The sequence below is a fragment of the Wyeomyia smithii genome, chromosome 1, assembly GCF_029784165.1.
Source record: "Wyeomyia smithii strain HCP4-BCI-WySm-NY-G18 chromosome 1, ASM2978416v1, whole genome shotgun sequence".
NCBI classification, from domain to species: Eukaryota; Metazoa; Arthropoda; class Insecta; order Diptera; family Culicidae; genus Wyeomyia; species Wyeomyia smithii.
In genome coordinates, this window is record NC_073694.1 from 160,232,103 (window position 1) to 160,247,812 (window position 15,710).

Sequence of the window (15,710 nt, forward strand, 5' to 3'; positions counted from 1 at the left end):
TAGTTTATAAAACCAACAAAATCCACCACAAAAGTTATTTTATTGTTGTAAAAGCTTGATAATAAGTTACTGTATTAGGTCGTGATGTATTTTCATGCAAAAGTAATAAAAATAGCCAAGATATGGACTGACCCACGATTGAGCACCGCAAAACGTGACATTACTACAATTATGGGTCATTTCACTTATTGCACCGAGCAGAATTATTGTTTTTAGTAACATTTTCAACATTAAATCATTTCAATCGTATGAATAGAGTTACAATCTATACCTATAAAAATGCAGTCCGGTCTGTCTGTCTGTCTGTCTGCCTGATCCGTATAGGCTCGGAAACTACAGAACCGATCGACGTGAAAATTTATATATAGGGGTTTCTGGGGCCGAGAAAGGTTACTCTGGTGGTTTGAGACCCCTCCCTCTTCTGGAAAGGAGAGGTTCCATACAAATGAAACACAAATTCCTGCACATCTCAAAAACTAACCAAGCAAATGGAACCAAATTTGTCATGTGGATATTTTTAGAAGTAACAAATATGTCCATATTAGTTCGACACCCCTCCCTCTTTTGAAAGGGAGGGGTTCCATATAAATGAAACACAAATTTCTGCACATCTCGAGAACTAACCAAATAAATAGAACCAAATTTGGTAGGTTAATGTTTTTAGGGGTAACAAATATATCCATTCTAGTCCCCATGGTTCTGTGGTTAGCGATGTCGGTCGGCTAGCTCTCCCACACGATTGTGATATCGGGTTCGATTCCCGATCGAGTCGAGGATCTTTTCGAGCTGGAAATTTTCTCTACTCAGCACTGGGGCACGGTGTATCGTTGTACTTATCCTACACATACAAAATGTGATAAAAACAATATCGATAACGAATTCTCTCAACTAATCTAGTTGATCGAGACCGCTATTAGCCCCTAGGCTAAGCGTTCGATATTGTTTGTTAAATATATCCATAATGGTTTGACACCCCTCCCGCTTCTACAAGGGAGGGGTCCCATACAAATGAAACACGAATTTCGTACAGCTCGAGAACCAATTAACCAAATACAACCAAATTTGGTATGTGAATGTTTTTAGAGGTAACAAATATGTCCATATTTGTTCGACACCCCTCCCTTTTTTGAAAGGGAGGGGTTCCATATAAATGAAACACAAATTTTTGCACATCTCGAGATCTAACCAACTAAATGGAACCAAATTTGGCAGGTGAATGTCTTTAGGGCTAACAAATATATCCATAATGGTTTGACACCCCTCCCTCTTCTATAAGGGAGGGGTTCCATACAAATGAAACTCAAATTTCGCACAGCTCGAGAACCAATCAAGCAAATATAACCAAATTTGGCAAATGAATGTTCTTAGGTGTAACAAACATGTCCATAATGTTTCGACACTCTTCCTTCTTCTGGCATGTCTTCAAATACCAATCCGAAATCCAAGATGGCGACTCCCGGTGTCTGGAAACAGCCAAAAATGACAAAATACCACCCAATATGAGTGTTTCTTTAACCAGAATGACGCTCAGGAATCAGAAATTGTCTCCTAATGCCATTTTAAAATCCAAGATGGCGACTTACGGTTTCTGAAAAATAGCCTAAAGTGACCAAATACCACCCAATATGTGTATCACCGGATCCAGAATGATGCAAGGAGCTAAAAATTGACCTCAGACACCAGTTTGAATTGTAAAATAGCAATTTCTGGGAAACAGCCGAAAATAACCGAAAACTACTACATATGGATATTTCCCAAATCGAAATGATGTATAGAAGCCAAGCATTGACCCTGGACACCATTTTGAATTCGAAGATGACCACTTTCAGTTTCTGAAAAACAACGAAAATAACTGAAATGCTTTGCTCGTCACCTTCCAGAACGATACCTCTAAATGTTTTGAGGAAAGTGGGCCTCACAAACAAATTTGCCCCGGGCCCCCCGCCGTCCAAATCCGGCCCTGAGGTGATGTACAAAAACCAAAAGTCGAGGATGTTGTCATTCCGGTCAAACCAATCGTTTCAAACGATATAAATAAATCAAATAAAACATCATCAAATTCGTTGATTCCTTGAATGAATTTGAAATGTTTAAAATTATTAAATTAAACACTAAAATAGGCGGGACGAAGTTTGCCGGGTCAGCTAGTGAGTTATGAAAAACGATTCCTAATATTAAAAACTTTTGATCCCGAGCATCGCCGGGAACGTTCAACTAGTTGAGTTATAAAAAATACCACTGCCATTGAAAATTGTTCGGTTTCGTGAGAATAGACGTATTTACGTAAAAGTGACCCATAATTGTAGCTGACCTATGATTGTGGAGGCACTGTATATAAGCTTGTGAAAATATAGCATTCATGCTTTTATCTAAACTCTTATTTTATTTATTGGTTAGAAATGAATTTTGGCAACACTGATGCAAATAACAAATTATGGAGAAGAGAAGTGTTGAGTAACATTACAAACAAGTTTATGTATCAATTAGCTAGAAATGAACCAAGCTTAGTGTAATAATTCAATACTAATACTTTTGATCTAAATTTAGAGTTGAAAAAACGAAATATTGGGGTTATGTGAGATGAAACACTTATTGACACATTCTTGCGTGACGGGACAACTTTTTTATTAGACTTTCAGTCACATTTTCGCCTATTGCTCTAAAATTAATCTAAAACCCTTAAAAGTTTTTACATATTCGGAAAGGGCATCAAATTTCATTAATTTTCCTTTGAAATAGCATTATTCTCAATTGATTTTAGGTTCACAACCAATTCTTAAAAGCGATAGTACAGTGTGACGGAACAATGGGAGCAAAATAATGTTCTCTCTACCCACGTTCGCAAAAAAGGAAAATTTTGCTCTAGTTGTAAGCTCTGATCGAAGAGGTCTTTTACGTTTTGTTCTTGTATGAAAAATAAACACATTGATTGAAATATTATTTATTTAATTTATTTGGCATTTCGTCATGGGACACCGTGTACTCTCCGCCAGATCTCGCTCCACCTGGTCTACCCATCTTACTCGCTGCGCCCCTGCTCTCCTTCTTCCTGCCGGATTCAAGGCAAACACCATCTTCGCAGGGTTCTTGTCCGGCATTCGCGCAACGTGCCCTGCCCAACGTATCCGTCCAGCTTTGACCACCTTTTAAATACTGGGTTCGCCGTAGAGTTGCGTGAGCTCATGGTTCATCCTTCGCCTCCATATTCCGTTCTCCTGCACGCCGCCAAAGATCGTCTTTAGCACCCGTCGTTCGAAAACTCCCAGCGCTCGCAGGTCCTCCTCGAGCATTGTCCACGTTTCAAACCCGTAGAGAACAACCGGTCTTATGAGCGTTTTGTACAGGTTACACTTCGTACAGGGGCTTAGTTTGTTCGATCGCAATTGCTTGTGGAGTCCATAGTAGGCACGACTTCCGCTGATAAAACGCCTTCGGTTCTTACGGCTGGTATCATTGTCCTCGGTTACCAGTGAGCCAAGATAGACGAACTCGTCGACTACCTCGAACGCCGTCGATCGTAATTCGGTTCCGCCGGTCAGCATATAACTACCTCGTTTTAGACGCAGTTATCTGCAACCCATTCCTCGCTGCTTCCCGTTTAATAATGGTGTAGTGTTCTACCACCGCCGCAGTGGTTCTGCCGGCAATGTCCATGTCATCAGCAAAGCAAACGAATTGACTGGATTTGTTGAAAATCGTACCCCGCGTATCGATGTCCGCTTGATTCATTACACCCTGTATTGAATAGCAGGCAGGAGAGATCATCATCCTGTCGAAACCCTCTGCAGGATTCAAATGGACCCGACAATCCACCCAAAATCCGCACACAGCACTGCGTCCCATCCACCGTATCAGCTTTTATCAGTCTAATCAGCTTCCCCAGAAAGCCGTTTTCGTCCATGATCTTCCATAGCTCTTTTCGGTGGATAATGTCATACGCGGCTTTGAAGTCAATGAATAGGTGGTGCGTGGGGGTTCTGTATTCATCTTCACCGTATGGTGAAGATTTGGTCCGTCGTAGACCGTCCTTCCACGAAGCCGGCCTGATAACTGCTCACAAATCTGTTGGCTAGGGGTGAAAGTCGGCGGAAAATGATTTGGGAGAGCACTGTGTAGCCGGCATTCAGGACGGTGATCGGACGATAGTTTCCACAGTCCAAATTGTCGCCTTTCTTATAGATAAGATAGATAACCCCATCCTTCCACTCCTCTGGTAGCTGTTCTTTATCTCAAATTCTTGCAATCAGCCGGTGCAAACAAGTGGCCAGCACCGACGGGATCGCTTTCTCCGCCGCCTCCTGCCTGGTCGCCTTTCAGGTATCCGTCGAAGTGCTGCTTCCACCTTCCGGTCACCTCACGATCGTCCGTCAGAATACTACCATCTTTATCCCGGCACATTTCGGCTCGCAACACAAAGCCTCTGCGGGATGCGTTGAGCTTCTGGTCGAACTTTGCTGAAGAATAATGCAGATGTTCCAGCTCTGCAAACTCTCCCTCCTCCATTAGTTCACTGCATCTTCTGTCTATGTTTCTCCACGTTCTGACGAGTTGCACTGCGCATCTTAGCCGCCCGCGCAGCGTTCTCTTCATCAATCACCCTTTTACATTCGTCGTCAAACCACTCGTTTCGTTGGATTCGTCCCACATGCCCGATGAATTTCTCCGCTACGCTGTTGATGGCTATTCTGATGGTGTTCCAACTAGTCCTGGGATTATCCGGATTAAGATATCCAGATATCCGGATATCCGGCCTCGGATATCCGACAAATATCCAAAATCCGGATCAACCGGATATCCGGATATTATCCGACAGGATAACCGGATTTTCGCATAGTCGAATATCCGGATTCTATATGCGAACATAGTTTAATAAAACTTATTTACATACATAGTTACGAGGGGGTGGGGGTTTGTGGAAAAAACCGTTTTTCGCGTATCCAGTTATCCGGGTATCCGACTATTCGATTATCCGTATCCGAATATCCGGATATCCGGATAGTATACGTTTACCTATCCGTGATCCGAGTTACGGATAACCGGATCACGAATATATCCGGTTAAAAGTCCCGCGGTGGCACGAGGACGGTAATCGGCCGCCCCTAACCTGGAGTACAGACGCCGTTTTGAGCCGCTCCTAACATGGAGGACAGACGCTTGGAAACTCAGCATACGACCAAGTTCCCACCAGGTTTGGTTACCCGATCTTCCCTTGGTTGCTCGTATCCCAGCTGGCACCGCGCACAGTGGCAGGTCTCTGAACAAAAGTCGGAAAAACTAAAAGTCTTTTTTAATGGTTGGAAATTACGTATTATTGAAGTTTTGAGACGTAGAACTCATTTCTGATGTCAGAAATTGTTGAAAATATCAATTTACGCACCTAAAGTGCGTTAGACCTTTCTCATGATCAGATATTTTTTTGCTCCAATCATGCTTAAAATTTTGATAGGAAAACCGTTTTTATATTCATCTCAACACTTATATTCATCTCAATGCTCTTATTTGTCCAGTTTACTCTAAAATTAATTTTTTTTAAAGTAAAAGTTGTTTTATTTTACCTCTCGATTCAGTCGAGTAGTCGGAGGTTAAGAATGATGAGAAGAGCGAAATTAAAGCAACGGGAAGAATAAAGGTGCGAAGATGAATATTGGGGTGGTTTCCTTACTTGTTCTCCATCGAAAAACTTTAGAATTGTTTTTTTTTTGTTTGGTTCTTAAGGTGTCGCCACACGGACGCTAATTCCCTTAGTTTCTAAGTCTTAGTTGATTGTAAAAAGCATTTTTTCATCACTGAATAGTAGGCTATGAACTATTCGGGCATGACGGAGTAGTGCAGGGTCTCTATGTTATAGCTTTTGACAGTACAATCCCGCGTTATGATGAAAAAAATGCTTTTTACAATCAACTATGACTTAGAAACTAAGGGAATTAGCGCCCTGTGGCGGCACCTTCAGGGTACGCTTTTTGAATTAGGGTGGTGCAAGAATAGTCAAAATTCAATTCAATTTATTTTGAATTTTTTATTTAGGTTTTAAGCCGTTAGACCAACTCAAAATCTTCCTACGACGAGTCAGAGGTCTTTTAAGGAAAATTATGAAATCGTACGGTAGTTTTTTTAACGTCATTGGAAAAATAAAAGACAGTACGCCGCAGATTAGCTGAGCATGGACTCAAAAGCAGATTCACAAAAAAACGTCCATTCATCAGCAAGAAAACTAAACTGAAACGGTTGGAATTTGCCCGGAAACATGTAAACAAGCCCAAGTCGAGCTTCGTAGCCGCAAGGTTACAGAGTCCGCTTTGACAAGCGAATGGTAATAGGTTCGAATCTTAGTAGAACCAAACCATTCGTTGGCAAAAAAGGACTTTAAGTATGGGTTTATTCTCAGGCTCTTCCACACAAAATCTTCTCTCCAGATTTAATAACCTCTCGTCTAAAGCTTCGAAAATATCATAGACTATAGCACGTCAACGCTGTTAGAGCGATAGCTTGCAGAAGGATATGATAGAATCGATAAGGAAGAAAGTTGGTTACTAAATCTGAATGAGAAGACGAAAAGTATTATAACTTTGCTACAGAGTTAATAACCACTGGTCTTCGATAATATCATAGACTATAGCACGTTATATGCTTTTAGAGTGATAGCCTGCAGGAGGATATGATAAAGGTCGATAAAGAAGGAAGTAGGTTACTAAGTCTGAGAAGAAGACAAAAAGCACTATAACACGGAGCAGGTTACTTCTCAATAAGTTGCACTGCAAAATGGTAACAAAAAAAAAATTAAATGTGCAAATAGCAAAAACGTCCGGACAGTGCCACAATAGATCAAAAACAACTACTGGTCGCAGTGGGGTCCACAAAAAAAAACAAGCCAAAAGACTTTTGGAAAAAAGTACTTTGGAATGATGAATCGAAAGTTGAGCTTTTCAGCAAGAAGCAACGTGAAAGAGTGTGGCGAAAAGATGATGAAGGATTGCAGGAACGTTATTTGCAGGCTACAGGCTCTTGAGTCCATGCTCAGTTAATCTTCGGAGTACTGTTCTAGTCGAAACCGCCAACGGTAAGTTTTCCTGAATCACTTTGATCGATATTTTGGGAGATTTTTTCACTTCTCTGATGATCCGTCCGGCTATCGGTCTTCCGACGACGGCCTCTTCCGGATCTGTCAGCAAGCGAATCATAAGTATTATGCTTCTGCACAATTGCACGGACTGCTCCCCGGCTTATTCCGAACTTCTCTGCAATCTTCCGCTGCGAAATTTGCTTTGATTTTTTCCCACCCATTTGAATTTTGATGAAAACTCTTTGTGCAAACAACAAAAATCGAATTTTAAATGCCAATGTGAACAACACTTTGTTTATATCGCGTCTGCTGAACCACTAAGTGATTGTAAATAACATCGCACAGCCCTAGCTGTCATAACATGTGAATACGACGAGTTACTCAAAGGTTTTCAATGATTTCAAAAAAACTTTTTGGGGGTGGGCTTTTATTTTTGTTGACACATTTTTGCACACATTCAAGAAGTCATGTAAGTGAGTAAACAAAATCCAACAAAAATTACAAAACTTGTTAATTACCTGAGAAAGTGATAAATAACGAACAATCGTATGGAATGACGGCTGCAGATTTTTATAAAAAACGTCCAGAAACCGAGAAATGTTTCTAAATACTCAAGGCGGGCTTTTATTTATGCCTATCACTGAAGGAAACTGGATATTTCACAACTGACCACCATGCGTCTCAATAGTTTTATTTTCAAAACATCTCCCTATGAGCAACGAAGTGCAAAACGGGACCCAAAAATCTGAAAAGTACGATGAATTTCCCAATGAATTGTTGGTTTTCCGATCGTTCCGAACTGTTTCACAAGATTGTACGGCAGAAATGAAATTTGAAATACATGTTTTTTGGCTTCCCTGCAATATGTTTAACCTCGATTGAGAAATTGGTTATATTTTTGGCAAGTCTCGAAAATCAACCAAAAAGTATATAAATTTCCCTTCAAAATGAAACTTGTTGAATCAAAATCGAATAAAAACTGAGAGAGTTACAAGTGTTTGAAATTAAGCTAAAAATTGCGATTTCAAACATGAAAATCATCGAAATTGCCTGATATAGCAACATTCAAAGTGCGATTAAAAATTGATATCTCAACCGACTGTCATAAAATCTTCGGAGAAATGCAAAACAAATTCAAAAATATTGACATGAAAAATCGAGGTTTTTTCCGGCCTCCGACCACTGTGCCGCGTGGAGGTCGGGATAGGAGTGGCTGGATAATAGGCTAAGGACAACCTGTGGGGTCCAGTAGGCACTTGGCCCCGATGATACGCATTATCCAGCCGTTCAACAAGCCGTACTGTTTGTTTATTGGCCCAAAAAACCTACACACCAAATTCCCGAAAGCCAATTTCAATAATAATTACTGAAATTTAACAATAAAAACCATACACTGAAATTTCAGCAATCTAACAATGTACTGAAAATTCAGCAACTCCCTTTACTTTACTGACATTCAGCAATCTTTACTTCAATTGCTAAATATTCGGTATCTGTCATCGACTGCTTCGTACTACAAAGTGAAGAAAAAATAGTTTGCTGTCAATTTGTTAAATACGCGTAGATTTAACGACGTGGAGAATCTGCTTGGTGAGTAGAATAGTTAATTATTCTCGTATTTTCAGTTCGCTGTAGAGGGTATTGCCATATGTTCCACGGCCATCGGATGGACTTCGGCGGTACATTTTACAATTAAAATGCTCATATTTGTACAATGAGATGAAATAAAAATTAAGAAAAAATCAACTTTAAACGTGTTTTCAAACCCATATGAAAAATTTCCACTCAACTGATATTTCAGTTATCTGAAGGACCTTTGCTGAATTCTATCAGCAAAGTACTGTCAAAATATGCAGCGGCCGACATTGCTGAATGTTCGGCAATGCTTTGAATAATGCTGGAAATTCAGTAAAAGTCTGTCAAACATGGATGACATTTCATATTGCTGAAAATTCAGTAAAGTCCCGTCAAACAGAATGACATTTTACATTGCTGAAACGTTCAGTAGTTTTTTATTGCTGAATGGATTACTGAAGTTTCAGTGTGGCAAAATTCACCGGAAGTTTACTGAATTTCAGCAAAAAAAAGTTTAGTGTGTATCATTGTTGTATCATGGTGCACGTAGTGAATAATTTTGATTTTTTCAAATGATTTTTTTCAAGTCAATTTTAAAATATCCCATAAGACAAAAGGCGATTTTCGACCAAAAATCTTTTTTCGATATAACGCCAGTTCACGTTTTTATGCTTTTTCAAATCATTTGGCATCAAAAAAAATCTGATTTTCCCAATTTCATATACTCCCCCCTTGGTAGATTTTCGAGGGTCACAAGAATCACAACTTTGAACGCTTTGAGACATCCCAAAACAATTTACGATTGCGTATGTCATTCATTATTTCGAAGACATCATCAGGCTAAAAAGGTGAAAAGCGCTAATAAATTTAGTTCCACTTTTTGCCCTTCTGGACCACTGTGCCTTGGAAATACTGAACATATTTTTTCTTTTCGCCGCACGAGTTCAATAGCTTTTAGTCAATCGGAATGACACTGTACTCATTTTTACCTACTTGAGATAGAATGACCCATCCAAAACGTGATAAACTAAGCTAAGACATATTGTCAACAAATTACTTTGACAATTTAGTATTTTATTGAGGCGTCATATACATTTAGTTTTGTAAAAACGTTTGATTTCGTGGAAAACAATCCTCATTTGTTTGAACTTACTTTTGTCAATTCATTAAAAAACAGCGGCTGAAGGGCATCTAGAGTTCCTAAGAGTTTACTAAAATGCTACATCAAGAAAAATAAAGTGCCGTGATTGGTTTCAAGACGATATTTCTGGTGTTGACGACTGTCCGCGTGAAGGAACCTTCCAAGACGCTGAATCGAAGGAACTGCTCGAATGAAATCTATGCCGAACGCAGGAACAGCTCACTTCGGTATTAGAAGTTACCTGCCAAATCATTTCCAAGTGATTGCATGCTTTAGGAATAGTTCTAAAACAAGCTTCCTTACTATATGAAGCCAAAGGTCGTTGAGCCTGAAACTTATGAAACGTCGGAGAGGCAGCGTGAAATGCTAGTCTAGCTTCTACTCATAAAAACCTGGTGATGAACATACCACGAAGATTGAATATGGTTTTACAAAACAAAGGACAAGCCACAAAATATTGAAAGTGAGTTTTGTAACGTAAAAGGTCACTTTGCTAACGATATGTAGAGAAATAAAGCTAATTTGGAATGTTTTGTATATATATTTCAATAGTGTATTTATTTTTTTCACCACTTTAAAAACACTAACTCACGCAAAAAAAAAATTGGAATCACTGACACAGAAATTTCTCCAGTTATTTCTCCGTTTTCTCTTTCAAAAAGAGTGTCTGCAGATCATAATGACGTAACATAACATCCTACAACAATTAAAATCACTGCGCAAATGTGAAAAATTATCCAACACTGCAAGTGTATTTATTATTTTCTCCATATTTGTATATCTGATATATCAGAACTCATATCGAAAACGGAAGAAGTTTGTGCACTAATCCTCTGGCCGAGATGGAATATAACTGAGAAGTTCATTAAAAATATATTGACCGTCTAGCGCACTATCCATCTTGCAGAGTCTTCCCAGCCCCAGCAGTAGACACGATACACGAAATTGCCGGCTGTTTAATCCATCAAGGATGCAATGCGTTCATTGCCTATAAATTACCCTCCAAGCCAACACTAATCCTCGCACTTATCATCCAATTCAACTCAACCGCATTCGGGCCCCCGAGCAGCATCACGATGCAGCTGACACCGTAGGTTAATAACACGGTGGCGGTGGCGCTCTCGATGCGTCGTCGTCGTCGTCGTCGTCGTTGTCGTGAGAAAGTTGTAAATCACCCGTTCGCAATTTCATCCGCAACGCAGCAAAAGCCAGTTAGCAGCTACGACGATGGCAAGCAACATTACCATCAGTTGGTGTTTTTTATCGTCCAATGCAAGAACCGTTGTTAGACAGGATCACGCGCTTGCATCTAATGGCCAGACAGCTACCGTTCTATGCTAGAAGCAAAGTACTAAGCGATATGGAGCAAAAGAACCATTGGATAGTATATATTATTTATGGCCGTCTCTTGTGAGGTCAAATCTCTAGCTTTGTTATCAAATATTTTCTTCGATCTAAATTGCTAAAAAACACTTTAAAAAAAATGTTGCAGAGCACCAACCTAACAGTTGTGTTTGTTTAGTTCTACCCAATATGTGGCAAGGGATTTTACATTATCACCTTATGTGGTCACCATTCACTAGACAGAACATAATTGCCACCAACGCTTTGTGAAGATTAGTCAATAGCGTGTATGGCGCGGTACGTGACGAGCGTCACAACCGTGAGTGTAGTACTGCAATCATTCCGTAACTTGTAAATCATGTCACACTTTTGAGTGATTGTTGTTGGAAAAGCGAAAATATAAGAGCAATCGTTGCAGCCACATGTTCGTTTCATGGATCTGATGTAAGGTGAGAACCAGTAAAAATAGTCGAATTTTTTTTGACGCTAACAGTTTCAGTGTTCACCGTTGGCTAAAATTAAAAATACTAATTTTTTTTTTCAAAACCTTCTGCATTGGAAACAAAACTAAGATAGTGTTTACACTTTCTTAAACGTCGTTTATACTTTGTGATCAATGTTGTTGGCCGACCGTGCTCGAACCAAATTTTCCATATCTTGTTGCGCTCAACTGCATCGTACACCGTCTCATAATGTATGAACAGAGCCTGCATGTTACCTTTCTGAACGTGTCGAGGATTTGACGCAGAGTGAACATTTGGTCCGTTGTGAATCGCTTTGCTAGAAACCCGCAGTGGTACTTTACATTACAGATTTCATACTGTAACTTAAGTCTGAGATGATGTATGTTTTATTGAGGAGCTCATAGAATTCCTTCATACCGTCATCCGGTTTATCCTCTATCGGTTTATCGTTCATTTACCTTAGACCTTCGTACTTCCTAAACACGTTCACTTTTTTTGGTATCATTGATAATGAAAACAATAACAACTATTCAAACATGTGAGAATGTAAACAAACCCACCATGTATGTTCTTTCGAAAAATTACCTCAATTCACGTCTTTCGCCGCTTCAGCAGATATGTTTTGTATAAACGCGTAGGTATAACTGCGGTATGCACTATACCTTAACATATTCTTACAGCATTGTAGATACTCACACATTCTTTTTACAGCACCTTACACTGTGTATTTGGATTCTAATCTGCTGTTAGTGTTCTAGAAGCTATCCCGCAGGTCAGTAGTAGAGAGTAGTATGTAGTTTTAAATCCCTTTCAATCAGTAGATTCAGCTATTTTTTTATCAGTATGTAACTACTTAATCAATCAAGCATTTAGTATTTGCTGTTAATAACACAAGATTAATATTTATAGACCGATGTTTTTTAATGAATTTATTGTAATTTTACCATTTTCTTTCGAAATTAGATCCAGTGTCAAACCTTTTTAAACAAAAAATATTCTAACGCCTTCTTTTGTCTTTATTTACCCCCCTCTTACAGCCCGATCTTGATGATCTCGTCGTACGAGTACGTAGAGTACGTCAACGGGAAGTTGGTCGCCTCCTGTTTGACGCCGGTGGAGAATTTCTGGCACGCGGGTTTTTTCATCGGCAGCATCGTGGTGTTCTTCATCTTCCCGCTTTTCATCCTGGTGGTGCTGTACTCGGTGATCGCGAAGAATCTCATGGACAATCCGGGCATCATCATGTCGAACGCCACCGGCAACCGGAACAATGTGATCAAGTACCGGAAGCAGGTCACCTTCATGCTGGGGGCGGTCGTCGTCAGTTTCTTCTTCTGTCTGTTACCGTTCCGAGCGTTAACACTGTGGATCATCATCGTACCGAGCGAGAAGATCGTTTCGATCGGCATCGAGCGTTTCTATATCATCTTGTACTTTTGCAGGATAATGTTATACATGAATTCGGCCGTCAATCCGATCCTGTACAATCTGATGTCTTCGAAGTTTCGCAACGGATTCCTGCAGCTTCTGGGCTGCAGCAAACTGGTTCGATCGGATACGCTATCGTCAGGAGTACGGAAGGGAACATTTCACACGACATCGACGAATCTGAGCAGCTCTCACAATAGCTCATGCCAAAGGCGGCTGACTCGGGAAGAGAGCAGTGTCAGCGGAAGTGTTCGAGCGATTGCAGAAAACAGTGGCAGGAAACGACTGCTGCATCACAGACACAGCAGCACGGTATCGATCCGGTCTTCGCATAACGAACACCGAGAGAGTGTCACCGGAAACAGTATTTTGGAAACTAGTCCATTAAAAGCTAGCAAAATTGATGAGATAGATGAAACAATGTCGCTACCAAATGGTTACGGTTTCCATAGATGTAAGCTAAACGCTAGTAAGTGTAATGTTAGTTATACTGCCAACAGTTGTAACAGTAAGACTAGTCATCGGGTGAATGGGAGCGTCTCGGTAGAACCGACAACCATTCACCAAACCGACAATAAACAGTTAGTTCTAAGGAAAGCTATCGTTGTGGTACGTAAAGTAGAGGATCAGCCGTCGGCAGAACGGCAGAACGATTCAGATCAGATCTCAAACGAACACGAACAGTTTGGGGTGGGAAATCCCGACTGCATAACCACTGTCATCCTTGACAGTTGTGGTTGCAAGCACCAGTTTGCGTCTATCACTGCCAAAAATGAAACGAAGGGCCGTAGTGTTGATTCCTCCGGTTGCATCGAACAGGGCGCCAATAGTGAGACTATTTCTCGCGCCGGGTTCGATTCGGGTCACAGCAGTTTTGGCAAAGAGAAAGATTCCGATGAGATTACTAAAATTAGGCAGTTTTACGGCTCCATGGAATGTGATATCTAAAAAAGGAGAAAAGAAACGAGAACATAGGACATAAATCACGATTCGATTGATATTTTGAGCTACCCCATCTCAAACGAATGAGTAAAATCTCGCCCGAATCTATCGTTTTGCAAAGCAATGTGTGAGAATGTGGTGAGCAAGAAAAATTATAGTATTGTACACGTATTATTTATTGGCATTAGGCAATAAACAGAGAGGAATTAATTTATGTAATAAAACTGTGGTTGACCTTTATAAACCTTTCGATCGACTGCTCCGAAATGCCCGATGAAAGAATCGCCCTGCCATTTTCATGAGTATGATCATTGCAAGCTTATCAACCAGAAAACCCCAAAAAGAAAATCAGAATGGCCAAAAACTCCAAATGATTCCAAAATAATATCAGAATGGCCGAAAACCTCTTTTAAAGGCCAAAAAACCCAAAATAAAATATCCCAAATTAAACACAGAATGGCCGGAAACCCCTTTTAAAGGTCAGAAAATGCTAACATAGAAAATGATCCCAAATTTGGGATCATTTTCTATGTTGGCATTCTCTGGCCTTTAGAAGGGGTTTCAGAATGGCTGAAACCCCATCTAAAGGCTAGAAAAGGCCAAATAGAATAAGATTCCAATAGAATAAGATTCCAAAGCTCAGAATGGCTGAAAACCCCTTTTAAAGGCCAGAAAGAGCCAAAATAGAAAATGATCCCAAATTATGCTCGGAATGACCGAACCCCCCTGTTAAAGGTCAGATAGGCTGAAAATCCCTTCTTAAGGCCACAAAAAGCAAAAATAGAAAATGATCCCAAATTGAGCTCAGAATAGCCGAAACCCCCTTTGAAAAACCAGAAAATGCCAACGTGGAAAATGATCCCTTATATAGCTCAGAATGGCTGAAAACCCCTTCTAAAGGCCAAAAAAGGCCAAAATAGAAAATGATCTCAAATTGAGCTCAGATTGGCCGAAAGTCCCTTCTAAAGGCCAGAAAAGGCCAAATAGAATAAGATTCCAAATTAGGCTCAGCATGGCTGAAACCCCCTTCTAAAGGCCAGAGAATGCCAACATAGAAAATGATCCCAAATTATGCTCAGAATGGTTAGAATCCTTTCTAAAGGTCAAAATAGAAAATGATCCCAAATTGAGCACAGAATGGCTGAAAACGCGATCTAAAGGCCAGAAAAGGCCAAAATTGAAAATGATCTCAAATTAAGCACAGATTGGTCGGAAATCTCTTCCAAAGGCCAGAAAAGGCCAATATAGAATATGATCCCAAATTAAGCTCTTTTTTTTTGTAAGATTTGGACCACTGCGACCATTATTTTGATCTTTTGTGGTATACCTCTTCTTTAGTCTAGGTACTCGTGGCAGACATATCACTACTGATGGAAGTGATCGTCGTTGTCCTATCGCACCCTTTCTCCCAATTAGGCACTGTATTTCGTATGAAATGTATTACCTCATTAGGATTCGCAGACCAGACCTCAAAAGGCTCCAAAGTTCCTTTTCCAAAGGCTCTTATTCTGCGCTGTATTAGTGCACTGCAGTGGCAGAGCAAATGTTCTGCGGTTTCACATTCGAACCCGCAGAGACGACAAATTTCGTCATCTGACTGACCAATTTGTTTCAGGTGATGCTTACTTGGACAGTGTCCTGTAAACAGTCCGGTAATTGTCCTTAGTCCCTTTTTATTTAAACTAAGCAATTGCTGGCTTTTCTTGACGCTTGGTTTTATAAAGCGTTTAGACTGGCGTAGCCCTACTGAGCATCT

General features: G+C 40.2%; 1 protein-coding gene across 2 annotated transcripts in view; it reads left to right on the top strand.

Annotated features, from left to right (window-relative positions):
• The window catches only part of LOC129717504 (thyrotropin-releasing hormone receptor), a 110,695-nt gene extending 96,511 nt beyond the window's left edge, over positions 1–14,184 (top strand). The window contains exons 1-3 of one of the 2 annotated variants that reach the window (XM_055667452.1): positions 9,246–11,569; positions 12,296–12,356; positions 12,622–14,184. In XM_055667452.1, coding sequence (XP_055523427.1) covers positions 12,632–13,960 — 1,329 coding nt within the window. In that variant the 5' untranslated portion in view covers positions 9,246–11,569; positions 12,296–12,356; positions 12,622–12,631 and the 3' untranslated portion in view covers positions 13,961–14,184. Of the gene's footprint in view, positions 1–9,245; positions 11,570–12,295; positions 12,357–12,621 lie in introns of those variants that run through there. The other variant, XM_055667449.1, reaches the window with a different exon arrangement.
• The last annotated feature ends 1,526 nt before the right edge of the window (positions 14,185–15,710 follow it).